A 27279-nucleotide genomic window follows, 5' to 3' on the forward strand; every position below is an offset into this window, starting at 1 on the left:
AATCTACATCCTAGGGTACTCAAGGAAGTGGCCATTCAGATAGCAAATGCTTTAAGAATTATTTTCCAGAACTCGATAGACTCAGGATCAGTACCCATGGATTGGAGGGTAGCTAATGTTACCCCACTATTTAAAAAGGGGGGTAGAGAAAAGGCGGGGAATTATCGGCCGGTGAGCCTTACATCAGTAGTGGGCAAAATGATGGAATCCATTATTAAGGCTGAGCATATGACTAGCAGAGAAGGGATCGGACAGAGTCAACATGGATTTACAAAAGGTAAATCGTGCTTGACAAATCTATTGGAATTCTTTGAGATGGTGACAGGTAAAATAGATGGGGGAGAGCCAGTGGATGTGGTGTACCTGGACTTCCAAAAGGCCTTCGATAAGGTCCTGCATAAACGATTGGCATCCAAAATCAAGGCTCATGGGATTGGGGGCAAAATATTGATGTGGATTGAGAACTGGCTGGCAGGTAGAAGACAGAGAGTTGGGATAAATGGCTCATTTTCTGAGTGGCAGCCAGTGACCAGTGGGGTACCACAGGGATCTGTACTGGGACCCCAGCTGTTTACAATTTACATTAATGATCTGGATGAGAGGATTGGATGTAATATCTCCAAATTTGCAGATGACACTAAGCTAGGAGGGGTTGTGTGCAAGGAAGAGGGGGTCAGGAAACTCCAGTGTGATTTGGATAAATTGAGGGACTGGGCAGATACATGGCAAATGCACTACAATGTGGATAAATGTGAGGTTATCCACTTTGGTAATACAAACCGGAGGGCAGATTACTATTTGAATGGCAATAGATTAAGAGATGGGGAAGTGCAGAGAGATCTAGGGGTACTTGTACATCAGTCTCTGAAGGCGAGCATGCAGGTACAGCAGGCAGTTAAAAAGGCAAATGGTATGTTGGCCTTCATATCAAGAGGGTTTGAGTATAGGAACAAGGATACCTTACTGCAGCTGTACAGGGCCTTGGTGAGACCCCACCTGGAGTATTGTGTGCAGTTTTGGTCACCTTATCTAAGGAAGGATGTTCTTGCAATGGAGGGAGTGCAGAGACGATTCACCAGGCTGATACCTAGAATGGCAGAAATGACTTATGAGGAAAGATTGCGCAAATTGGGATTCTACTCCCTGGAGTTTAGAAGATTGAGAGGGGATCTCATAGAGACATACAAGATTCTGGCAGGTCTGGACAGAATGGATGCAGATGGGATGTTTCCAATGATGGGAAAATCCAGAACCCGGGGCCATGGTTTGAGGATAATAGGCAAACCATTTAGGACCGAGATGAGGAGGAATTTCTTGACCCAGAGGGTGGTGAATCTGTGGAATTCATTGCCACAGAGGGCAGTAGAGGCAGGTTCATTAAATATATTTAAGAGGGAATTAGATCTATTTCTTCAGTATAAGGGTATTAAAGGTTACGAAGAGAAGGCGGGGACAGGGTACTGAACTTTAAGATCAGCCATGATCTCATTGAATGGCAGAGCAGGCTCGAAGGGTCGAATGACCTCCTCCTGCTCCTATCTTCTATGTTTCTATGACATCACAGGCAAAACCCTCCCCAACATCACGAATATCGAAAGGGAACATTGCCATTGGAGAGCAGCAGCAATCATTAAGGATTCACACTACCAGCACATGCTCCATTCTTGTTGCTATCATCAAGAAAGTAGTAAGGTGCCACAAGACTCACACAAGGTTCAGGAGCTGCTGCTACCCCTCAACCTTCAGACTCCTCAACAACAAACTCAATCAGGGGCTTATTTAAGGATTCTTACTTTTGGATTTCAATTTTTTTTTTCCCTCGCTGTGTATTCACAATTTGTCTACATTTCTTTAAATGTTTACATGTGCACATTGAGTCTGTTATTTTGTATTACTAAGTGGTAATTTTGCCTCACTCGCAGGAAAAAGAATCTCAGGGTTCTATGTGATGTCATGTATGTAGTCTGACAATAAATCTGAAATCCGAGTCTACAGCTTCCTGAAAGTAGCAACACAAGTAGATACAGAGATTTTTTTTTAAAATTACAGCATGCTTGCCAGTATTGGTTTGTGAGAAGACAGGTTTAAGGGAAGGTCGTCAGAAGGCATAGGTTTAAGGGAAGGTCGTCAGAAGGCATAGATTTGTGAGGTGGGAAAATTTAAGGGAGATTTGTAAGGCAAGTTATTTTACAGAGGGTGGTAGATGTATTGCCAGTGGAGTGGTTGAAGCAGAAACAAAAGGAACATTGAAGAGGGATTTAAACAGACACTGTAGCAGGCAGGGAATAGAGGGATGCTTTGATTATAAAAGAAAGGTATGTTGTAGCTATATTAATACTTTAAGGCCACAATTTGAGTATGGTGTACAGTTCTGATCACCACACTATATAAAGGATATGGAAGTTTTGGAAATTTTCTAGGATGTTGCCCTAACTGGACAGTATCAGCTAAAAGGGGGTTGGGTTGTTTTTTTCTGCAGTGTCAGAGTCTGAAAGGTGGCTTTATTGATATATATAAAATCATGAGCGGTATAGTCAGGTAGGGAAGGTCGTCAGAAGGCATAGGTTTAAGGGAAGGTCGTCAGAAGGCGTAGGTTTAAGGGAAGGTCGTCAGAAGGCGTAGGTTTAAGGGAAGGTCGTCAGAAGGCGTAGGTTTAAGGGAAGGTCGTCAGAAGGCGTAGGTTTAAGGGAAGGTCGTCAGAAGGCGTAGGTTTAAGGGAAGGTCGTCAGAAGGCACAGGTTTAAGGGAAGGTCGTCAGAAGGCGTAGGTTTAAGGGAAGGTCGTCAGAAGGCACAGGTTTAAGGGAAGGTCGTCAGAAGGCACAGGTTTAAGGGAAGGTCGTCAGAAGGCACAGGTTTAAGGGAAGGTCGTCAGAAGGCATAGGTTTAAGGGAAGGTCGTCAGAAGGCATAGGTTTAAAGGAAGGTCGTCAGAAGGCATAGGTTTAAAGGAAGGTCGTCAGAAGGCGTAGGTTTAAGGGAAGGTCGTCAGAAGGCGTAGGTTTAAGGGAAGGTCGTCAGATAGCGTAGGTTTAAGGGAAGGTCGTCAGAAGGCGTAGGTTTAAGGGAAGGTCGTCAGAAGGCGTAGGTTTAAGGGAAGGTCGTCAGAAGGCGTAGGTTTAAGGGAAGGTCGTCAGAAGGCGTAGGTTTAAGGGAAGGTCGTCAGAAGGCGTAGGTTTAAGGGAAGGTCGTCAGAAGGCGTAGGTTTAAGGGAAGGTCGTCAGAAGGCGTAGGTTTAAGGGAAGGTCGTCAGAAGGCACAGGTTTAAGGGAAGGTCGTCAGAAGGCACAGGTTTAAGGGAAGGTCGTCAGAAGGCACAGGTTTAAGGGAAGGTCGTCAGAAGGCACAGGTTTAAGGGAAGGTCGTCAGAAGGCACAGGTTTAAGGGAAGGTCGTCAGAAGGCACAGGTTTAAGGGAAGGTCGTCAGAAGGCGTAGGTTTAAGGGAAGGTCGTCAGAAGGCGTAGGTTTAAAGGAAGGTCGTCAGAAGGCGTAGGTTTAAGGGAAGGTCGTCAGAAGGCGTAGGTTTAAGGGAAGGTCGTCAGATGGCGTAGGTTTAAGGGAAGGTCGTCAGAAGGCGTAGGTTTAAGGGAAGGTCGTCAGAAGGAGTAGGTTTAAGGGAAGGTCGTCAGAAGGCGTAGGTTTAAGGGAAGGTCGTCAGAAGGCGTAGGTTTAAGGGAAGGTCGTCAGAAGGCGTAGGTTTAAGGGAAGGTCGTCAGAAGGAGTAGGTTTAAGGGAAGGTCGTCAGAAGGCGTAGGTTTAAGGGAAGGTCGTCAGAAGGCACAGGTTTAAGGGAAGGTCGTCAGAAGGCACAGGTTTAAGGGAAGGTCGTCAGAAGGCACAGGTTTAAGGGAAGGTCGTCAGAAGGCACAGGTTTAAGGGAAGGTCGTCAGAAGGCACAGGTTTAAGGGAAGGTCGTCAGAAGGCATAGGTTTAAGGGAAGGTCGTCAGAAGGCACAGGTTTAAGGGAAGATCGTCAGAAGGCACAGGTTTAAGGGAAGGTCGTCAGAAGGCACAGGTTTAAGGGAAGGTCGTCAGAAGGCACAGGTTTAAGGGAAGGTCGTCAGAAGGCATAGGTTTAAGGGAAGGTCGTCAGAAGGCATAGGTTTAAGGGAAGGTCGTCAGAAGGCACAGGTTTAAGGGAAGGTCGTCAGAAGGCACAGGTTTAAGGGAAGGTCGTCAGAAGGCACAGGTTTAAGGGAAGGTCGTCAGAAGGCACAGGTTTAAGGGAAGGTCGTCAGAAGGCACAGGTTTAAGGGAAGGTCGTCAGAAGGCACAGGTTTAAGGGAAGGTCGTCAGAAGGCGCAGGTTTAAGGGAAGGTCGTCAGAAGGCGTAGGTTTAAAGGAAGGTCGTCAGAAGGCGTAGGTTTAAGGGAAGGTCGTCAGAAGGCGTAGGTTTAAGGGAAGGTCGTCAGATGGCGTAGGTTTAAGGGAAGGTCGTCAGAAGGCGTAGGTTTAAGGGAAGGTCGTCAGAAGGAGTAGGTTTAAGGGAAGGTCGTCAGAAGGCGTAGGTTTAAGGGAAGGTCGTCAGAAGGCGTAGGTTTAAGGGAAGGTCGTCAGAAGGCGTAGGTTTAAGGGAAGGTCGTCAGAAGGCGTAGGTTTAAGGGAAGGTCGTCAGAAGGCGTAGGTTTAAGGGAAGGTCGTCAGAAGGCACAGGTTTAAGGGAAGGTCGTCAGAAGGCACAGGTTTAAGGGAAGGTCGTCAGAAGGCACAGGTTTAAGGGAAGGTCGTCAGAAGGCATAGGTTTAAGGGAAGGTCGTCAGAAGGCATAGGTTTAAGGGAAGGTCGTCAGAAGGCACAGGTTTAAGGGAAGGTCGTCAGAAGGCACAGGTTTAAGGGAAGGTCGTCAGAAGGCACAGGTTTAAGGGAAGGTCGTCAGAAGGCATAGGTTTAAGGGAAGGTCGTCAGAAGGCATAGGTTTAAGGGAAGGTCGTCAGAAGGCACAGGTTTAAGGGAAGGTCGTCAGAAGGCACAGGTTTAAGGGAAGGTCGTCAGAAGGCATAGGTTTAAGGGAAGGTCGTCAGAAGGCACAGGTTTAAGGGAAGGTCGTCAGAAGGCATAGGTTTAAGGGAAGGTCGTCAGAAGGCATAGGTTTAAGGGAAGGTCGTCAGAAGGCATAGGTTTAAGGGAAGGTCGTCAGAAGGCATAGGTTTAAGGGAAGGTCGTCAGAAGGCATAGGCTTACGGGAAGGTCGTCAGAAGGCATAGGTTTAAGGGAAGGTCGTCAGAAGGCACAGATTTAAGGGAAGGTCGTCAGAAGGCACAGGTTTAAGGGAAGGTCGTCAGAAGGCACAGGTTTAAGGGAAGGTCGTCAGAAGGCACAGGTTTAAGGGAAGGTCGTCAGAAGGCACAGGTTTAAGGGAAGGTCGTCAGAAGGCACAGGTTTAAGGGAAGGTCGTCAGAAGGCACAGGTTTAAGGGAAGGTCGTCAGAAGGCACAGGTTTAAGGGAAGGTCGTCAGAAGGCATAGGTTTAAGGGAAGGTCGTCAGAAGGCATAGGCTTACGGGAAGGTCGTCAGAAGGCATAGGCTTACGGGAAGGTCGTCAGAAGGCATAGGTTTAAGGGAAGGTCGTCAGAAGGCATAGGTTTAAGGGAAGGTCGTCAGAAGGCATAGGTTTAAGGGAAGGTCGTCAGAAGGCATAGGTTTAAGGGAAGGTCGTCAGAAGGCATAGGCTTACGGGAAGGTCGTCAGAAGGCATAGGTTTAAGGGAAGGTCGTCAGAAGGCATAGGTTTAAGGGAAGGTCGTCAGAAGGCATAGGTTTAAGGGAAGGTCGTCAGAAGGCATAGGTTTAAGGGAAGGTCGTCAGAAGGCATAGGTTTAAGGGAAGGTCGTCAGAAGACAGGTTTAAGGGAAGGTCGTCAGAAGACAGGTTTAAGGGAAGGTTGTCAGAAGGCATAGGTTTAAGGGAAGGTCGTCAGAAGGCATAGATCTGTGAGGTGGGAAAATTTAAGGGAGATTTGTAAGGCAAGTTATTTTACAGAGGGTGGTAGATGCATTGCCAGTGGAGTGGTTGAAGCAGAAACAAAAGGAACATTGAAGAGGGATTTAAACAGACACTGTAGCAGGCAGGCAATAGAGGGGTGCACACCAGGTCCAAACAGATGGAGTGAGTTAAATTGACATCATGGTAAGCGCTGAAGGGCCTGTTCCTATGCTGCACTGTTCTATGATCAGAGTCCATTCATCCATCAACTAAGAGAGAACTTTTACCCATTTTTGCATCAAGTAATTAGGAATAATTAAGGATCCGGTTCTGCATTGTCTATTACACATCATTGTTTCTTTTGGTTTTAAAACCATGTGTAATAATAATGCTAACTTCAATTTCATTATTTTGGGTATATACATTCAACTGATTGGAATGTGCGATAGCAATAAAACAATAACAAAATTATTCAACACAGGAGGAAGCCATTCAACCTACTCTGCCTCTGATAGCTTTCTGATAAAGCCATTCAAAAAAGTTGGACAGTACAATTCCAATTATGCAAAATGGTCAGGATCAGGCCCATTTCAGATAAATGGTTTTTTCGGAGAACCAGTCATTTTTTTAAAAAAGCTCAGTAGCAACAGCAAAAGACTTGTAACAGTGTTTAAACAACAACAAACAACAAGGGAAGGCTTCTTAAGCATTAAAATGTTTAATTCTCACCAAAAAAATTCTGGCCACTGCGGATCACCGACACCTCCCCACCAAGCCTCTGCTCGTGCCAGTAGCCCGAGGTCCGCTGCTGCTGCCGCCAAGGGCCCGAGGTCCGCTGCTGCCGCCACCGGGGGCTCGAGGTCCCCGATCAGTTTGGCTCCGAAAAAATTTCAAATAAATGATTTTGGAGAATCCAATTTTGGATAATCGGAGTTGTACTGTATTTCCCATTCTTTCTCTGAAGCCAAAATTTATTTTTTCTCGTCTATAAAATTGCTTTTCAAACTGCTTCCAATATCTTTTGTGAGGGGTGCAAATAAAAAATACATCGATTTCCAATGGATGAAGTCACAGATTAAGATGACTGGAAAATTACAAAAATCTTCAATATCTTTTGTGAGGGGTGCAAATAAAAAATAAATCGATTTCCAATGGATGAAGTCACAGATTAAGATGACTGGAAAACTACAAAAATCTTCAGGTGCTTAGCTTTATTTTGACACAAAGAGTGGGAGTACAAATCCAATAATGATAATGAGTTTATTAGCATATAAATTTTACAATGTATCAAAAATCTTACTTCATATTGTACAAGTGTTTCTTAATTACTTCAAATAGCATACATTAAATTAAAAAGATAATAAATGCAAAATATGTTGATAATACATATTCATAGTTGCCATAGTGCAAGAAAAAAAGTGGCATTACAATGGTGCAGACAGTCCTTTTTGTGGTGTTAGAGCAATCCATGATTAGTGTAACAAGGAGAGATTGAAGAGCCTGATTGGGATTGGAAAGAAAATGCCCTTGAACCTAAAGGTGCTGGACTTCAGCCTTATGTACTTTCTACTCAAAGGTAGCAGTGAGAAGAGGTTGTGACCAGGGTTTTGGGAGTCCTTTATGATGTTGGCTGCCTTCTTGACGCAGCACGTCATGTTGATGTCTTCAATCGATGAGAGGTCAGAACCTGGTTATGTTTGCTATTCCTACAGCTTTCTGCACCCCTATGCATTCAAATTACCAAACCAGGCTGTGATGCATTTAGTCAGTGTACTTTCCACAGCTCACCAAGAAAAATTAGATAGAGTATTCGATGATATACCGAATCTCCTCAGACTTTTTAGTGAGTGTAGGCATTGGTATGTGTGTGACTGCAACAAATGTTTTTTTTTAAAAAGAGGTGGTGTAGTCATAGGTTGAGTAATCTCTGCTGTAATGCTAAGCCATCATCAGTATGTAAGTTTGCCATAGAATAAAGGTAATATTATTAGAGAATTTTTAGTAATTTTGGGTATTTTGATTATTCTGAAAATAATCCTGAAAGTCCAGTATTTATGAAAACACTTACAAAAAATACATTCTGATCTTGAAAAAGAAGGCATTACAAAAAGAGAACAAAACTTACTTCAGTAATGATCGACTCACCTCATACCACAGTCCAGCTGTGACGTTCTGTGAGTGTTTGCATCCCATAGATAGATAGCATTTGATTTGTCAGCAATCACAGCCAAGGAATCTCCATCTTTATCCCAATCCATGGAAATACAAACGCTAGATGATTTAGAGGAAATAAAATAAATTAATTCAAATACAAGTTTAACTTTCACATTAGAATTTATTCTTGTTTGCTTAGAGGCAATTGTTAAAGACTCTTGTTTCTAAAATGTTACATTTATTTATTTACTGATGCAGATTACTGATGAAAACACAGTTAAGTTGGATTGTAAAAAAGATACTGTGAATCTCCCACCTGAGAAGACAAGATGCAAAATAAATAACTGTAAATAATTTTATTAAGTGCAAGGTATATTGCTTTTATAATTCTAAAGACTATGATTTTTTTCTTCATACCCTGGAAGATTAATTTCATTCCTTTTGTGCCCATGTCGGTCAAAGATCTTTATTGCGTGGTCAGACCTGGGAAAAAACAAGCAAGTCTACAGTCAGTTTTATAACAATAATATATGCAGAGTTTAAGTGACTAAGTTATTTATATTCTGGCAAACTGCAGTTAATTGTTAAATCCATTTTGCAGTATTTCTTCAAACCAAAACAATTATCACAATCAATAAAAGAGTGGGTAATATAGGTTTTCTAATCAGGTCTTTGTTTTCATTTACATAGCATATCCATAAGGAAATATTAAATGTCAATTTGAAAGCAATTTATCAAAAAGCCATTTACAAAATGAGGGAAATGGCAAAGAAAAAATCCCTTGGCATTTCTTTCTCAGAACAAAAAATGTTTTGGTACCCCTGCTTGTGCAAGAGCCAAAGACTCATTCCTTACCTGTGGTTTGGCTATGGGCATCAGCAATGTCCTGGGGTCTGAGGACCTCTTCCCATAGCTGCACATACACAATTGGCTTGGCTCTGGTGGTGGCAGCTTCAGCTGGGACCAACGTGTCTGCCAGTACACAGGCGTTATTGACTGGGTTGACACATGTGTGCTTGGTTCGGCATACAGTTGGAGCTAGAGCCAGCATGTTCTACAAGGAGCATTTGTGGGGGTTTGTGCACATCAAAAAGGAGGTTCGTTACCCCTGGTCATCAGTTGGGCAATCCAAAGAGGGTGAATTAGGTGTCGATAATTTCTGTCGAGCATTACACGGAGATTGTAACGTTACGTTATGATTAAATCGGTATTTAGCTAGTATGTTACTTTCTTCTACAGTAGTTTTTTGCTATTGATATTGAATAATACTACAGTCGTTAGCCTTTTTGTGTTTGTCAATAAATCCTGTTTAAAGAAAATTCATTTGGGCTTTGTTACTGATTCATTCAAGAAACATGTTGCAGACAAAAGCCTCACTTAGCCTCCTAATTTATTATAAATTATTTTATTAATCAAAGTCGCTACAATTAGTCAACAAAAATTTCTATTGGAACATTTGGACTGCTGTAAGGGGAAATTGAATTGTATTGAAAGCAATTCAGTGGCCACCTTAGAAATGCAGAGTTGCTTTGCAGCTTGTAATCCGTATCCATTGGCCTGAGTAGTGGCCAGAAAAAGAGTTTGAAACTTCTAACCTGTGAGAAGAAGATTTTGTTGACATGTTGGTAAAGCCATTTCTTACAAATTAGTGATATAAATTACGAATGCTGAGGTGGATTTTTTTCTTGCTGAGAACAGAACAGTTTGCTTGTGTTTCTGTGCTGGGAACTCGGCATCAAGATGGATATGGTTGAAATTGCTGCCGCTGCTTTAGGAGTCTACACTAATAAACCTGGAAGAAGGAAGATCTTATGAAAGAACTGCGTCAACAGGCAATTAAAGGAGGAGGCAACCTTGGTTGATGAGAGTAAAGACTCTGTGAAAGCACTGCAGATGATGTCAGCTGATTCTAGTCAGTGGTACGAAAATGGCTAAAGATGTTCACAAAATGTTGGCAAAGAGGACGAAAGGGAAGAGAATGTACGATTCGAATTTGAAAAGGAGTCAGATTTACAGGCAACAACTGATGTACCAGAAGTAAATCCAGAAGACAGTGTGTCAAATGCTGGAAGAAGGAGAAACAAAAGAAGTTCCAAAGTGGGCTACAGGGGTTCCTGTGTTTCAAGTGCTTCACCTCAATATATAAAGGCTCAGGCTGAGTTGGCCGCTCTTCAAGCACAACAAGATGTGCTTATTGAGAAATATCCTTAGAGGAGGAGCAGCTAAAGAAGCAGCAATTAGAGCAAAGGAGAAAAAGGGAACAATTGGATCTGAAATCAAAACTTGTTGCTAAGGTGGCTGAAATTAAGGTACTGACAAGTTTAAAAGGATCTGTTGTTCAAAGTGACCCAAGAGGTCTGATTGTAAGAAGTCATCACATGCAAAAGTGGCAGGCAGGTAAACCAGGATAAAAATTAAAAAGAGCCACTTTTCCACCAAATGGTAAAAGGGATAAGAGTGTGGCAAAAGCAAGCCTGAAGGCTTTGTGTCTCAATGTATGGAGCATTCGCAATAAGGTGGATGAACTGAAAGTGGAGATAGCTATTAATAACTATGATGTAGTCAGGATCACAGACATGGCTTCAAGGGGACCATGACTGGGAGCTCAACATTCAGGGATATTCGATATTCAGGAGGGATAGACAGAAAGGAAAAGGAGGTTGGGTAGTGTTGTTGATTAGAGAGGAGGTGAATGCAATAGAAAGGAAGGACATTAGCTTGGAGAATGTGGAATCGATAAGGGTAGAGCTGCGAAACACTAAGGGGCAGAAGACGCTAGTGGGAGTTGTGTACAGGCTGCCTAACAGTAGCAGTGAGGTTAGGGATGCCATTAAACAGGAAATTGGTAATGAGTGTAACAAAAGTACAGCAGTTATAATGGGCGACTTTAATCTACATGTAGATTTGGTGAACTAAATTGGTAAGGGTAAGGAGGAAGAGGATTTCTTAGAATGTACATGGGATTGTTTTCTAAATTAGCATGTTGAGGAACCAATGAGGAAACAGGTCATTCTAGACTAGATATTGAGTAATGGGAAGGGGTTAATTAGCAATTTTGTTGTGAGAAGCCCCTTGGGCAATATGGTGGAATTCTTCATTCAGATGGAGAGTGACAGAGTTGATTCAAATACAAAGGTTCTGAACTTAAAAAAGGGTATTTCATGATATGAGATGTGAATTGGCTAAGATAGATTGGCAAATAATACTTAAAGGACTAACAGTGGAAATGCAATGGCAATCATTTAAAGATTGCTTGGATGAAATACAATTGTACATCCCAATTTGGAAAAAGAATAAATCAAAGAAAATAGTGCATTCATGGCTAACAAAGGAAAATCAGGGAGAAAATCAAATCCAAAGAAGCAACATATAAATTAGCCAGAAAAAGCAGTATTCCTGATGATTGCGAGAAATTCAGAGTTCAACAGAAGAGGACAAAAGGATTAATTAGGAAAGGTAAAAGGGTAAAAGGGTAAATACCTTTGTATTTGAATCAACTCTGTCACTCTCCATCTGAATGAAGAATTCCACCATATTGCCCAAGGGGCTTCTCACAACAAAATTGCTAATTAACCTCTTCCCATTACTCAATACCTAGTCTAGAATGACCTGTTTCCTCATTGGTTCCTCAACATGCTAATTTAGAGAAAGCTGGCAAGGAACATAAAAAAAATTGTAAAAGCTTTTATAGATATGTAGAGATTAGTTAAGACAAATCCGGGTTCATTACAGACAGAAATAGGGTGAATTGATCATGGGGAACAAGGTCATGGCAAACCGAATGAATAACTACTTCAGTTCTATCTTCACTCAGGAAAACATAACTAATCTTCAGGAAATAGTAGTGGACCGAGGATCCAATGTGAGGGAAAAACTGAAGGAAATAACTGTAAGTTGAGAGGTTGTATTAGGTAAATTGAAGGGATTAAAGGCAGATAAATCCCCAGGGCCAGATAGTTTGCATCCAAGAGAGCTTAAGGAAGTAGCCCAAGAAATAGTGATGCATTAGTGATAATTTTTCAAAACTCTTTAGATTCTGGATTATTTCCTGAGGATTGGAGGGTGGCAAATGTAACCCCAATTTTTAAGAAGGGAGTGAGAGAGAATCGGGAAACTATAGACCAGTTAGCCTGACATCGCTATTGGGGAAAATGCTAGTCAGTTATTAAAGGTGCAATTGCAGCACATTTGGAGAATACTGATATAATCGAACAGAGTCAGCATGGCTTTATGAAGTGAAAATCATGTCTGACGAAACTAATAGAATTTTTTGAGGATGTAACTAGTAAAGTGGATAAGGGAGAACCAGTGGATGTGGTATATCTGGACTTTCAGAAGGTATTTGATAAGGTCCCACACAGATTAGTGTACAAACTTAAAGCGCACAGTATAGGAGGTAATGGTATTGAGGTGGATGGAGAATTGGTTGACAGACGAAAGCAAAATATAGGAATAAACGGGTTCTTTTCAGAATGGTAGGCAGTGACTAGTGGGGTACCGCAAGGCTCAGTACTGGGACCACTGTTATTTACAATATATATATATAACAATGACTTAGATGTGGGAATAGGAAGCAGCATCTCAAAATTTGCAGATGACACGAAGTTGGGTAGCAGGGTTAGCTGTGTAGAGGATACTAGGAAGATGCAGGGTGATTTGGACAAGTTAGGTGAGTGGGCCAAGGCATGGCAAATGCAATATAATATGGATAAATGTGATGTTATCCACTTTGGAGGCAAGAACATGAGAGAAGATTATTACCTAAATGATATCCATTTAGGAAAAGGAGAGATGCAATGAGACTTGGGTGTTGCTGTGTATCAGTCATTGAAAGTGGGCATGCAGGTACAGCAGATAGTGAAGAAAGAGAATGGTATGTTGGCATTCAAGGCAAGAGGATTCAAGTACAGGAGTAGAGAGGTTCTACTACAGTTGTACAGGGCCTTAGTGAGACCACACCTGGAGTATTGTGTGCAGTTTTGGTCTCCTTATCTGAGGAAAGACATCCTTGCCATGGAGGGAGTGCAGAGAAAGTTCATTAGATTTATACCAGGGATGGCAGGTTTTGCATATGAAGAAAGGCTGGATCGACTAGGCTTATACTTGCTGGAATTTAGAAGATTGAGGGGGGAAATCTTATATAAACGTATAAAATTCTTAAGGGATTGGACAGGCTAGATACAGAAAGTTTGTTCCCGATGTTGGGGATAACCAGAACATGGGGACACAGTTTAGATAAGCAGGATGTCTTTTAGGACTGAGATGGGAAAAAAAAATTCTCAGAGAGTGGTGAATCTGTGGAATTCTTTGACACAGGAAATAGTTGAAACTGGTTCCTTATTCATATTTAGGAGGAAATTGGATATGGCCCTTGTGGCTAAAGGAATCAGGGGGTATGGGGAGAAGGCATGGTCACAAGGCATGGACCAAATCCTACCCGAGCATGGTGTTGCCAGGGCTCAAACACCAATAATCACTCCATCGGACTGAGATACAAGTTTTATTCACTTCCGTCAGGTCATAAAAATCAGGGTGAACATGTGACATTTTCAGCTACAGTACCGGTGAACAACACATTGTCAATCATGGCAAAACAAAATGAAATTACAGCTTTATTAATGCAGCAACAAGGTCTTTATTCCTTACCCAAGAAGGAGATTCAATTTTTTTAAACAGTGATCCACTTCAGTATTAGGCATTCATTGAATCTTTTGATTGAACATAATATCGAAAGTAAGAATAAAAACACCAGAGATCATCTTTATTACCTGGAGCAGTACACTGGAGGACAGCCAAAGGAATTTGTGAGGAGTTGGTTGCATATGCATCCAATAAAGGGGATAACTGCAAGATAATTTTGCCACTGAGCATAAAATTGCAATGGGTTATATGGAGAAGGTTCTTTCATGGTCATCAATAAAATTGGAGGATACAAAGGCTTTGTCCTCTTTTTAAGAGGATGTTGTAATGCCATGGAAGATATTGACTACATGCATGAGCTTAACTTACCTTCTAATATGTTAATCATCACAAGCAAATTGCCTTATAGGCTGAAGGATTTGTGAAGAACAAGAGTTTGTAAACTTCAGACAAAATACAGAAAAGATACTACCTTTGAGGATATTGTGAAGTTCCTAGAATATCATGTACGGATTGCAACTGTATCAGTATTTGAAAATATGAAGGACATTCAAAAAATGAGTAAAGACATAAAAAAGTCCAAGTCACAGCGTCATCAAAAAATAAAGGGAAGCACCTTTGTTACTTCTGTACCAATTACAGATAAAGAGAAGGATTGTGTTGCTTGCTGAGAAAAAAAAATGTTTGTTCTGAAAAGATGAGTACTTTGGAAAAGTGTGCAATTTGAAAAGAAGTTGCGTGGTGAGAAAATCGCTTTTCTGAAAGAAAATGGAATATGTTTTAGCTATCTGTGTAAAGGACACCTCAGCAAAAGCTGCAAGAAGCTACTCAACTGCGATATATGCAACCAGAAGCATCCTAAGATGTTGCATATCCATCAAGGAAAGGATACAACTGAAAAAGAGCAAGCAGAAACAAAAAAGCAGTCAGAAATACTGCTGTAGCCTCTGTTCAGACAATTGGTCTTACTGAGACCAGTGAAGATAACTACAAAATCTAATTGTGCCTGTACAGGTCAAGACCAAGAAAGGGAGTACCATAATGCATACTTATGCATTTCTTGACCCAGGAGTACTGCATTATTCTGTATAGTGGAGTTAATGAATAAGCTTAATCTACATGGAAGTAGGTCAAAAATTCTATTGAAGACTATGGGTCACAAGAAGGTCATTGAAACTGATGTAGTTTGCTGGGTGGAACAGCAACGATTTTTGTGATTTTCCAAGCATAGACAACCAGAGGACAAGGCCTGTGCATAAGGGAAACATGCCAAATTAAAATGATATCAGATTGTGGCCACATCTACCTAGAATTGGTTCTGACATAGAGAAGCTGATTGGCTCAGATGTACCAAGGGCTTTGGAACCACTAGAAGTAATACAGAGTATGGGAAATGGACCTTATGCTGTCGGAATCATGCTTGGATGGGCAATTAATGGACCACTAGGAGGGAAAATTGATAACGCAGAGAAGCAATTAATGACAAGTGTCAACAGGATTTCGGTTGTGAAACCTGATGAGCTGTAGGAACAGCAAAAGACTGTAAATAAGAAAGTTACTTCTGAATAAAAGAAAACAGATTAAAGTGAAAATAAATCAAAGGCATCTAAACCAATATTGAAGGAACTATTTTCACCAATAATAGATGAAAATTAAGCATTAGAAGATGTTGCAAATACTGCTGGTGATTATTCCTATGTAATTGATCAAAAACAAATGACTGCAAAACAGGTGCAACTGCCTTCAGAGAACAAAATGTTGAAAGGGGACTTGAAAATATTGGATAATCATGAAAACAGTAACCAGAAAGATTTCATTGTAGTAGAATTCGCAAAACCAGAGAGCAGAAGAAAATAATAACTGCAAAAGAAATGAATAGTTATTGAGGAAAGAGATTCAGTTTTATCAAGATATAAAAGGATAGAGGAGGAGATTCATCTTTTGAAAGAGAACAAGTCATTGGTTAATAACACATGACAGAAAACAATCAAGAATGTATCTTGAAGGCCCAATTAAGAACAATGCAGAAAGATTTTGCATTTAAGCAATGCAAGAAGCAAGATGAAGAAGTTCAGACACTTCGAGTTTACTACATCAGAGCTGAAAGCAAAAGTACCAGTACATCACGACCTTTTCATTCTAGGTCATTAGTAACTTCTCAGAAGATAATGAGAGAATTACTTTCCTGTCGAAAGAAATGAATGTTGAGAATATAATAAAAGACTTCAAAATAACCTGTCAGAAACTGTGACTGCACTGGAAGTTGCGAAATTGGATTTGGAATTGCAGAGAAAGGCAATAGAAGTCAAAGTGGTTGAAACGACTGCAGTTCTAGTTTAAGAGATTTGTAAGAGCCCTAAGTGGAACGAGTCTACTTTTTTACAGAAGGATTCTACAAATGCTGTGGCTGTTAATGAGTTTGAAGAACTAATGTTATTTGAATCTTGCCTTATCTATGATCAACTGCAGAAAATAAAGAAACGTCAGGGGGTCACTGGACCCCTTGCAGTTTGCGTACCATCCCAACCAATCTATAGACGACGTCATTGCCACCATGCTCCACCTAGCCCTCACCCTCCTGGTAAATAAAGAGACTCATATGTTCGAATGCTGTTCATAGACTTCAGCTCAGCATTCAACACAATCATACCTCAGCATCTGATTAGGAAGTTGAACCCGTTGGGTCGAAACACCTTCCTTTGTAACTGGATCCTCGACTTCCCAACTGGAAGACCTCAGTCAGTCCAGATCAGAAATGCACGTTGAACACCATCACAATGAGCATGGGCCCCCTCAGGGCTGTGTGCTCAGCCCACTGCTATTTACCCTGCTGACCCACAATTGTGCAGCAAGATGCAGTTATAATCACATCATCAAGTTCACTGATGACACGACAGTGGTGGGGCTCATCAGCAAGAACAATGAGTCAGCTTACAGAAAGGAGGTGCAATCACTAATGGACTGGTGCAGAGACAACAACCTACACATGAAAGTCCACAAAACAAAGGTGGTTAACTTCAGGAGAGCCCAGTGGTCCACTCTCTGCTGACCATCGATGGCTCCACTGTCGAGGTAGTCAAGAGCACCAAATTCCTTGGCGTGCACCTGGTAGAGGTTCTCTCCTGGTCTCCCAACACCAGATCCATTGCCAAAAAGGCCCAATAACACCTTTACTTCCTGCAGAGGTTGAGGGAAGTTCAGCTTCCATCCTCCACCCTCACTACATTTTACAGGGGATGCATGGAGAACATTCTATGTAACTGCATCACTATCTGGTTCGGGAACTGTACCACCTTAAAATGCAAGTCCCTGCAGCGGATAGTAAAGACTGCTGAGGAGATTATTGGGGTCTCTCTCCCTCTGCCATGATAGACATTTATAATGGCCATTGTTTGCGGAAAGCCATAAACATCATGAAGGACTCCCGCAATATGTTTTACCTCCTGCCATCCGGGAAGAGGTACTGACATGTTCGGGCCCTCACGACCAGATTACGAGACTGCTTTTTCCCCACAAGGCTTCTAAACTCCGGAAACACAGGGTTAGCATATTAATATGATATTTATAAGTGATATGTTATTTATAAAAAGTTTCTGAGGTAATTGTCCATAGTCTGGAGAAACACCATCTCATTTTCATTGGACACTGCATGGTTTATGGTATGAATGACAAATAAATACGACTTGACTTGAAAAGGATGAGCAAACCTGTTGCAGGGAAGGTTAAAGACATTTGTTTATTAAAATCGGGATGATCAAATAAATCTTCATAATCTGGTTCTAAAACTTCAAATTCTTACTATGAGAGCTGAAGAAAGAAGAAAGCCGAACGACACGCTGAAGATGAACCTCATGTTAAACTTAAAAGGGAAAGCGATGTCCATTCGGTATGAGGAGGATCTGAGGTTTATTGGTCAACGTTTTTAACTCAAGGATTCTACAGAAGATGAACAAACTTTGATAAGTCCAAACTGATTTTTTTTGTTATGCGTTTTGTACTTTGCCTACTACACAGACTGCAGAATGGTGATAAAAATCACTCTTTTCAAGGCTATATGGTGGTAACCTCTGGCCTTATAACAAATGAAGAAAAAAGACATATTTGAATGTTATGTGATTAATTGTTATTTGTAATTGATTGCATTGTAGCGGCCCGCGGGCTGAGAAATGGACCAGCTCGCATAATGGCTGACGAGCACGGTGACTGCGTAAACTTGGGAGTGACACCAGCTGTAGTTCCAGGTGACCACTGCACAATGGAAAGATGGGGAACTCTGGTAGGAACACCAACCAATCCCAGGCCGGTGCTTGGATGATGTGGGGGCCTGACGTCAGCGCCTGGGGCCCATATAAGCGCGATGACCAGAGAAATAAACTAGTCTTGTCTTCCAAGGCTTTGTTGTACGTGTCATTCTTCTCCAGGTTCGCATTGCGTGAATGTTACAGTATAATTATGTAATTATCATTAGAGACATTATGTCTCATTATAATAATTAGGGGCTGGTATAAGAGCCAAAGGCTCATTCCTTACCTGTGGTTTGGCTGCGGGCGACAGTGGTGTCCCGGATCCATGGGCCTGTTCCCGTGGCTGTGCATGTGCGGTTGGCTCAGCCCTGGCAGCAGCGGCTTCAGCTCGGGCCAGTGTGTCTGCCAGTATGCAGGTGCTATGGACTGGGTTGATGCATGTGCACTTGGCTGGGCCTGGCAACAAGTGGTTGGAGCCAGAGCCAGCAAGTTCTTTAAGAAGCATGCGCGGGGGTTTGCATGCATTGAAAAGGAGGTTCACTAGTCTGCATCATCAGTTGGGCGATCTGAAAGTGAGTTACATGTTGATAATTTCTGCCAACCATTAAACAGATGTTATTCAGATATTAGAACGTTACATGTTATGATTAATTAGTATTTTGCTAGAATGTTACTTTCTTCTTCAGTAGTTTTTTGATATTGATTTTGAATGACATTACAGATGTTATCCCTTTTGTGTTTGTTAATAAAGACTATTTAAAAAAATTCATTTGAACTTTGTTACTGATTCATTCAAGAAATGCATTGCAGACAAATGCCTCACTTGGCCTCCAAGAGACCATTTTATTGATCGAAGTTGCTACAGTTTGAATTTAAATAAAAGCAGAATGAAGTGAACAGCTTTATCTTCACACAAGCCTGCAAGATGTTCCTAATTGCATGAAAACATACAGAAGGCATGCACCATTTCTATGTGATCACAGAAATACTTTGTATAATTATAGAAAGTCTTCCTTCCCTTTACAATTTTGCTTCAGATTATAGCACCTACAGTTTTTAGGCATCCCTTAGCAGCTTCAGATTTATTGTCAGAGTACATACATGACATCACATACAACCCTGAGATTCTTTTTTCTGTGGGCGAGGCAGAATTACCACTTATTGGTAGTGCAAAACAAACTGTACTCAACGAACATATGTAAACAAATAAAGAACTGTACATGAAATGACTGTGCACGATTCTGAGATGCACCATTGAAAACATCCTATCAGAGTAAGTCACTGAGTGGTACAGGAACTGCTCCGCTCAAGTCCTCAAGAAATTGCAGAGTTTTGTGAATGTGGCTCAGGCCAACAAATATTCACCACCCCCTCCCCCCCACTGACTCCATCTGTAACTCTCACTGCTTTGGAAAAGGTGTCTGTGTGGCGGCTCACCACAAGGCAGGCGAACCGGCCCCGCTTGTAAGCCACGCGGCGGGGCAGCCGACCAAAATGGCGCCGTTGGGGGTTTTCCTTCCTTCCAGCTCAGGGCTCAGAAACTCGCACTTGGGAACCACGTGATGTCAGCGCCCTCCAGTGCGGTTCTCAGCCAGGTCTGGGCTGGGAGTACAAGTGCAGCCCAGTAGCCTGCAATGAACTAGTCTGCTCACTGAGCTCAACCCGTCTGGTTGCGTGTGATATTGCAGGAGAAGTGTAGCAGCCTCTACAATTGGTGACCCCAACTGGTTCAAACGTCTTTGAACTCATCATGAGCGCTATAGCCATGAAAATGCCTGAATTCTGGGTTCAGGAGCCAGAGACCTGGTTCGGCCACGCGGTGGTCCAGTTTCACCTCCGCCAGATTTTGTCCGACACGACCAAATTCTACCTTGTGGTCGCTGCCCTGTACCAGGCCACCGCCAGACGCGTGCTACACCTTGTTCAGCACCCACTCGCCAAGGACAAGTACGACACCATCAAGCGGTTGCTTACCGAGTCCCTCGGACTATCCAGACACCAGCGTGCTGCTCGGGTGCTGCACCTCAACGCCCTGGGGGACAGGTCCCCAATGGAACTGATGGACGAGATGCTCACGCTCATGGGTGAGCACACCAACTGCTCACTTTTCGAGTGCATCTTCCTCGAACATACGCCCGGGGACATCCACCCGCTGCTGGTTCAGGAGAGCTTCACTGACCCGAGGAAGGTCGCCCAGAAGGCCCAAGAGCTATGGCTCGCATGATTCTCGGAAGGCTCAGTGGTCCAGCAGGTCACGAGGCACAGGCACAACCATGCCAAGCCCGCCCCTAGCGCTGCAGTAGAGCACCCGGCCCCTGCAGGGGCCCCCAAGAGCATAACCAAGGTCACAGCATCTGCTTTAGGCCTCTGCTTCTACCACCAGCGCTGGGGAGCCAAGGCTTGGAAGTGTCATCAGCCCTTCTCGTTCCAGAGAAAATGACCAGACTGGCTGCTGTTAATGGCTGCAGCGGCTGGCCAAGGGCACAGACTTTCTACCTGTGGTACTCAGTCAGCGGCCGGCGGTTCCTCGTTGACACTGGAGCCCAGAGCAGCATCATACCGGCCACGGCCATTGAATCCAGGAACCGACCTCGTGGACCTCCCCTCCATGTGGCCAACGCAGCAGCAATCCACACTTATGGAGACAAGACAGTCCACTTCCAGTTCGGTCAACAGAATTTGGCGTGGAGGTTCACCGTCTCGTCCCTCCCAAATCCCATCCTGGGTGCAGACTTCCTCCTTGCACATGGGCTCTTGGTGGACATTCGAGGTAGACGCCTGGTGGATGCCCGTACCTTCCAGGGCGTTCACCTCGACGCCTCTTGCTCGGAGCAACCGCAGATGGCCACGATCAGCACGCCCAGAGATGAGTTCCAGCAGATCCTGGACGAGTTCCCGACACTCCTCAAGCCACAGTTCTCCGCTGCCTCGCCACGCCACGGGGTGTTCCACCACATCCCTACCCAGGGCTCGCTGGTTCACGCCAAGGCATGCCGGCGGCTCCCACCTGACAAGCTCCAGGTAGCGAAGGAGGAGTTTTCGCACCTGACGGAGCTGGGGATCATTCGGCGGTCCAACAGCCCATGGGCCTCGCCACTCCACCTGGACCCGAAAGCCTCCGGTGGCTGGCATCCCTGCGGAGATCATCGACGGCTCAACGAGGCAACCGGTCCTGACCATTACCCCATCCCTCACATCCAGGACTTTATGGCCAACCTGCATGGCGCAAGGGTCTTCTCCAAGGTTGACCTGGGGCACGGATATCACCAGATCCCGGTACACCCCGAGGACATACTCAAGATGGCCATCATCACCCCCTTTAGCCTGTTCGAACTCCTGCGCATGCCGTTCAGGCTCAAGAATGCCGCTCAGACCTTCCAGCGCCTCATGGACTCTGTGGGCAGGGACTTGCATTTCGTCTTTATTTATTTGGACAACATCCTTGACACCAGCAAGGACCGGGTGCAACACAAGGCCCACCTATGTGCTCTTTTCTCCTGGTTGGCCGACTTCGGCCTTACCATCAACCCAGCCAAGTACCAGTTCGGGAAAGATTCCATGCAGTTCCTGGGCCATTACATCACGGCCAAAGGAGCCACGCCTGCCACTGTGAAGGTTGCCGCCATCAGGGAGTTCCCACGCCCAAACAGCCTCAAGGGGCTGCAGGAGTTCACGGGTATGGTCAACTTTTACAACCGCTTCATCCCGGGAGCTGCGCGCATCATGCAGCCACTGTTCACCTTCATCGCAGCCAAGCACAAGACGCTCGCTTGGAACCCAGAAGCCTGCACCGCATTAGAGGCCACCAAGGATGCCCTTGCGAAGGCCGCCATGCTCGCCCACCCACACACTGACCTACATATGGCACTCTCTGTCAATGCCTCTGCCACAACCGATGGTGCCGTCCTGGAACAGCAGGTGAATAGGCATTCTTCAGCCGCTGGCATTCTTCAGCCGCCAGCTCCGCCTATCGTAACGCAAGTATAGTGCTTTCGACCGCGAGTCACTGGGCATGTACCTGGCGGTGCGGCATTTCCGCTATCCTTTGGAGGGGAGGACTTTTACCAACTTCACCGACTACAAACCCCTCACCCAGACGCTCATGATGGCAAAGGATCCCTGGTCGGCCCACCAACAGCGTCACCTCTCCTTCGTGTCGGAGTTTACCACCAACATTCGGCACAAGGTGGGGAAGGACAATGTGGTTGCCAATGCACTCTTGCGACCGGCCATCTGTGCGCTGACGCCCAGCCTTGACTTCAACCAACTCGCCCAGGACCAGGAAGGTGATGAGGAGATGAGGGCCTTCAAGACCGCCATCACCGGCCTGCGGTCCGAGACCTCCTGACTTCAAGCGGCGAAGGCACCATCCTGTGCGATATTTCCTTGGGCCAGTGGTTCCGCAACAGTGGCGCAGGCAGGTCTTCCATCAGATCCACGACCTTTCACATCTGTCCATCAGGTCCACGGTCCGGATGGTGGCAGAACGGTTTGTATGGCATGGGTTGCAGAAGCAGATTGTGGGCTGGGCAGAACATGGACCCATTGCCAGACGTCCAAGGTGCACAGGCACACCAGGAGTTCGAGCACGTCTGGGAACAGTTCAGCCACATTCACGTGGACATCGTCGGGCCCTTACCTGTTTCCCGGGGCAACCGTTATCTGTTTACAGTGGTGGACCACACCACTCACTGGCCCGAGGCGATCCTGATGCCAGACACCTCCACCAACTCCTGCTCCTGAGCCCTGTTGCATGGTTGGTTCACCTCATCAGCGATCGAGGTGTCCAGTTCATATCTGCGCTCTGGGCTCAGCTCGCCAACAGGTTGGGGATACAGCTACACTGCACCACGGCCTACCACCCACAGGCCAATGGACTGGTCGAACGTCTGCACTGCCACCTTAAGTCGGCGCTCATGGCCCACCTCACCGGTCCCTACTGGACGGACAAACTGCCTTGGGTGCTCCACTCCCAAGGAAGATCTGCAGGTGTCATCAGCTGAGCTGGTCTACAGTGCGCCGCTGGCTCTACCTGGTGAGTTCATCAACGCACCTCACAATCCCCAGCAGTTGCTGCATGAACTATTTCCTCACCTCAGGGCATGCTTGGACTCCTTCGAATCCCCACCACTGTCCAGGCATGGCACCCGCCCGACTCACATTCCTGGCGAGCTGCTTTCTGCGGAGTTCGTTTTTGTTCAGCGGGGCCCAACCGGCGCACCTCTGCAGCGACTGTACAAGGGGCCGTACAGGGTTATACAATGTTTCGGCTCGATGTTCAAGCTGGATTTGGGCGGCATACATGAGCTGTTTACCATGGACAGGCTGAAGCCAGCGCACCTCGATCCCACCGAGCCTGTGTTCACTGCCCAGCCCAAGAAGCGAGGCCACCCGGCAAAAAAGGAAATTGGCACCAGTTCTGGGGGGGGCTGTGTGGTGGCTCACCACAAGGCAGGCGAACCGGCCAAAATGGCGCCATAGGGGGTTTCCCTTCCTTCCAGCTCGGGGCTCAGAAACCCGCACTTGGGGACCACGTGACTTCAGCGCCCTCCAGCGTGGTTCTCAGCCAGATCCAGGTTGGGAGTATAAGTGCAGCCCAGCAGCCTGCAATAAACTAGTCTGCTCACTGAGCTCAACCCGTCTGGTTGCGTGTGTTATTGCAGGAATATGCCGCTACACCAGCATTTTAAAAGACTCATTCCACCTTGGCCACACTCTCTTCACCCCCTCCCACTTGAAAGAAGAATCATGAGTACGAGATCACACATCATTAGATCCAAGATCATTTGTTTTCCATTATTATCACACCCCTGAATGAACCCTAAAATAGTAAAATTATGTTGCCTTTACTCCATACCAATTCCGTATCTCTGTAACTGCACTTTTGTGCTGTCCTTTTCTGCAATCTCTATTTAAACAATACTTTTTTATTCTTTCTATCAAAGTCACATTCCCATATTATGCTCATATTCCACATTCTTGACCACTCATTGTGTCCTCACAACTTGCTTTCTCACCTATCTATCAGCAAAAGTGGCTACATTACATGCAAACATTTCAAAGTTGTCAATACAGTTTATCAATAATTGAACTCCCAGCACTTATGCCTTTGGCATCCCATGGGTTACGGATTGGTAACATGAAGATAATTTATTGTTACCCTGTTGTATGTTGGCCAATCCATTTCACTGCCAAGGCCATGAGCACTCAGCTTGACTAATAACATTTTAAGTGGCACTCATCAAATTCCTTCTAGACATCCATTTATACCATGTGCTGTTTATCCTTTATCCACTTCTTAATTCCACACTTAAAGAATTAGTGCAATTGTCAAACAACATACCCCTTTCATAAACCCATGCTGACTCTATTTGATGGATTTATGAATTTTAAATACTACTTATTTAAACATGGCACTCACAATTTTGTCAATGACAGATGTTGGCTTAATGACTTTGAGTTTCTATTCCTTCATACTAGGTGTGTTACACTGCATTTCTCTAATCTGGTGGGACCTTCAGAGAATCCAGAAATGTTGAAAGATCATAAACAATGCATAATTTCAGCAGCAGAGGCTTCACCTTTTAAACCTATTAGTTTTGGTTTGTACATTTTTTCTAGTGATAGTGATATATTTTCAGGTTTCACATCTCTCTATGTGACTGAACCATCACAGACTTCACTATCCTTTGGGTAAAGGAATTTCTTTTCTTATTTTGAGATAATGGCCTATAGTTTTAGATGTTATAGTAAATATTACTTTTTGCTCATGCAATTTTAAAAGGACATTTTAAATACTTTCTATAATGCAGACTTTCTATGACGGTGTTTAATGCAATTTCTATTTCCCATTAATTTATTAGTCTCTTCCTCTGAGGACAACATTGATCACAACCAGTCTCTTCCTTTTTAAATACTTGAATAGTTTCTTACTGTTTGTTTTTATAATTCTAATAGCCTTATTTTCATAATCTATTTTCTCCCTCATCTTGTTTGTCATCCTTAACTGCATTCTAAAATTTTAACAATCTTCTGATAAATCACTAATCTATGCAACAATGTAGACCTTTTCTTCCAATTTTAGATCATCCCCAACTTTCTGAGTTACCTGCAGATGGATCACAAGGACATAAGAATAAAAGCCTTTTGACCCCATGTACCAGCTTTAACATTCAAAAGAATCATGGGTGATCTTTTATCTCAGCACCACTTCTTGTACTATCCCCATACCCCTTGATTCCCTTAATAAGTAAAAAAAATACCAATTTTCATCTTGAATATACTCCGTGATTAAGCCTCCACTGTTCTCTTGGAAGTGAATGCCAAAAATTCACCAACCGTTTTATGAAGGATTTTTTTCTCATCTCTGTCCTGACTTTGAATTTAGTTTAGGCATGGTAGGCAGGAAAAACATAAATTTACCACCTTTCCTGTCAAGCCTTGGAAGCATTCTCTATGTTTCAATGAGATCACCTAAACTGAGGACAGTATTGGCCTAATCTGCTTAATCTCTGCTCAGATAACAAATCTGCCAATACAGGAATCAATCCGGTGAATCTTCATTGCAGTTCTTCTATTGCAAGCATCTCTTCTGTGGATATTAGACAGGATCTATAATATTTCAGCTGCAGTCTCACCAGGTATTTATATAACTGGAGTAAGGCGCTACTGGTCATAGCTTTCCTACCCTAAAATAATCCCTTTATTCCAATCCTTATTTTCTGACTGATGATGAATTCTCAGTCCATGCCAATATAATCCACCTAATATGTACACTATAATTTTGTTTGAAAATTTCTATGTGGTACCTTTTTGAAAGCCTTCAGACATTTTGGAAGATCTTGCATCCACTAACGTCACAGGATACATGTTATCAGGTACTGTGGATTTATTACCTTCCAGTCCCATTAATTTCTCCTACACGTGATTTGTCTGAGCTCTTTATTTATTCTAAAAATAGAGCCCTCCACTATTTTAGGAAGTTATTTATTTCTTTTAACAGAATACATGTTGTTGAGAACGATGAAATATTTCTTTATATGTCAGTCATTGCTTATCTACCAACATACATTTTAATCTACTTCTCTAAATCCACTTTAGGTAACTCTGACCACATAGTTCTTTGGCTTTATTTAAATTTAAAACACTAAGTCCTAATCTTGATATTCTCCAACTAAACAAAAAAATATGAAACCCAACAAAAAGAGGATGATTTATTTTGAAAACATTAATTACCCCTGATTGTTACACAAGAACCAGACTTAAAATAGCAGAATTATTTTAAGAAATTATTCTGAATAAACTATAGGAACATGTTTTTAAGGCTACTTTTGCTATTTGATTTGTTAAATCTCTGCTCATTTTTTTAATTAAATGACTGGGGAGTGGTTTTATGAATATGAAAAAAGTAACATAATTACACATGTATTGTACATGGATCATTTTAATGTGTTGCTTTATTTAAATAAATAGTTGACATTTCAGTATCCTGTTAGTCCAGCCTGAAATGCTTTTCTAAAGTAATAGAACTGTAAAGTCAATAGGTTATAATAAGCCTTAATTGAACCATGATTAAATGATGCTTGAATACTGTACTCAAAAATGATTTCAACATTCCAAAAAGAATTTGACTAGATTCCAGATAATTCCAGCAGATTGGAAATTAGAAAACCTACAATTTTTTTAAATAATGTAAATAACTCAAGATCAATTGGCTTGGCATCTGCTCTTAGCAAAATCCTGAAAGTAGTAGCAGAGCACTTAGAAGGTCAATAACAAGATTTGACCAAGGCAGCATGACTTTATGAAGGGAATATTGTGTTCTGTAAATCTTATAGAAGTTTTTGAGAATGGAACAAGTGGGATGGATAGGGAACACCACTGTACGTATTATTTTAAAGATATATTTGATAAGCTACCACATTAAAAATAGGATCTCATGAGTATATAGATAACCTATGTACTTGGTTAAAGAAGAATTCAAGAGACAAAACAAATAGAAGGGTTTTTTATGGTTGAAATATTGTTGTTATGGGGTGCCATAGGAATCAGGCCCCAGACCTCCACATTTACAATTTATATGAATGGTCAGATGAAATGGCAGCATTCGATGTCCACTTTTGCTGATAAAAGAAAAGCATGGGGGATGTCACGTGACGCTATAGAGTCAGGACACAAGGACCTGACCCTCTCAGGAATTAGTTTAAAAAGTACCCATTAAGCAAAGGACAAAAAAAACAACTGAAGAAAAAATAGTATTAGAACTGTACAAGAACACTTAAATATGTTGCCAGAAAGAAACAAACTTTTGCCTGGAACCCA

The 27279-nt window shown here is 43.2% G+C and overlaps 1 protein-coding gene and 1 long non-coding RNA gene across 9 annotated transcripts in view; one reads left to right on the forward strand and one right to left on the reverse strand.

Annotated features, from left to right (window-relative positions):
* Positions 1-27279, reverse strand: part of wdr19 (WD repeat domain 19) — a 184735-nt gene that overhangs the window by 147900 nt on the left and 9556 nt on the right. For 5 of the 8 annotated variants that reach the window (XR_011353628.1, XR_011353629.1, XM_069924912.1 and 2 more), the window contains exons 1-3: positions 18245-18512; positions 8492-8557; positions 8066-8191 (exon numbers count right to left, since the gene is read on the reverse strand). Coding sequence is in view for 6 of the 8 variants with exons in the window: in XM_069924912.1 (XP_069781013.1) it covers positions 8066-8191; positions 8492-8557; positions 18245-18483 (431 nt within the window). In the remaining 2 variants the exon portion in view is untranslated. Of the gene's footprint in view, positions 1-8065; positions 8192-8491; positions 8558-16364; positions 16497-18244; positions 18513-27279 lie in introns of those variants that run through there. The other 3 variants (XM_069924914.1, XM_069924913.1, XM_069924915.1) reach the window with 2 other exon arrangements.
* LOC138756195 (uncharacterized) lies at positions 16555-18105 on the forward strand. The gene is made up of 2 exons (XR_011352843.1): positions 16555-16786; positions 17863-18105. It is a non-coding gene; the product is annotated as an uncharacterized lncRNA (long non-coding RNA).

The sequence above is a fragment of the Narcine bancroftii genome, chromosome 3 (assembly GCF_036971445.1).
Source record: "Narcine bancroftii isolate sNarBan1 chromosome 3, sNarBan1.hap1, whole genome shotgun sequence".
NCBI classification, from domain to species: domain Eukaryota; kingdom Metazoa; phylum Chordata; class Chondrichthyes; order Torpediniformes; family Narcinidae; genus Narcine; species Narcine bancroftii.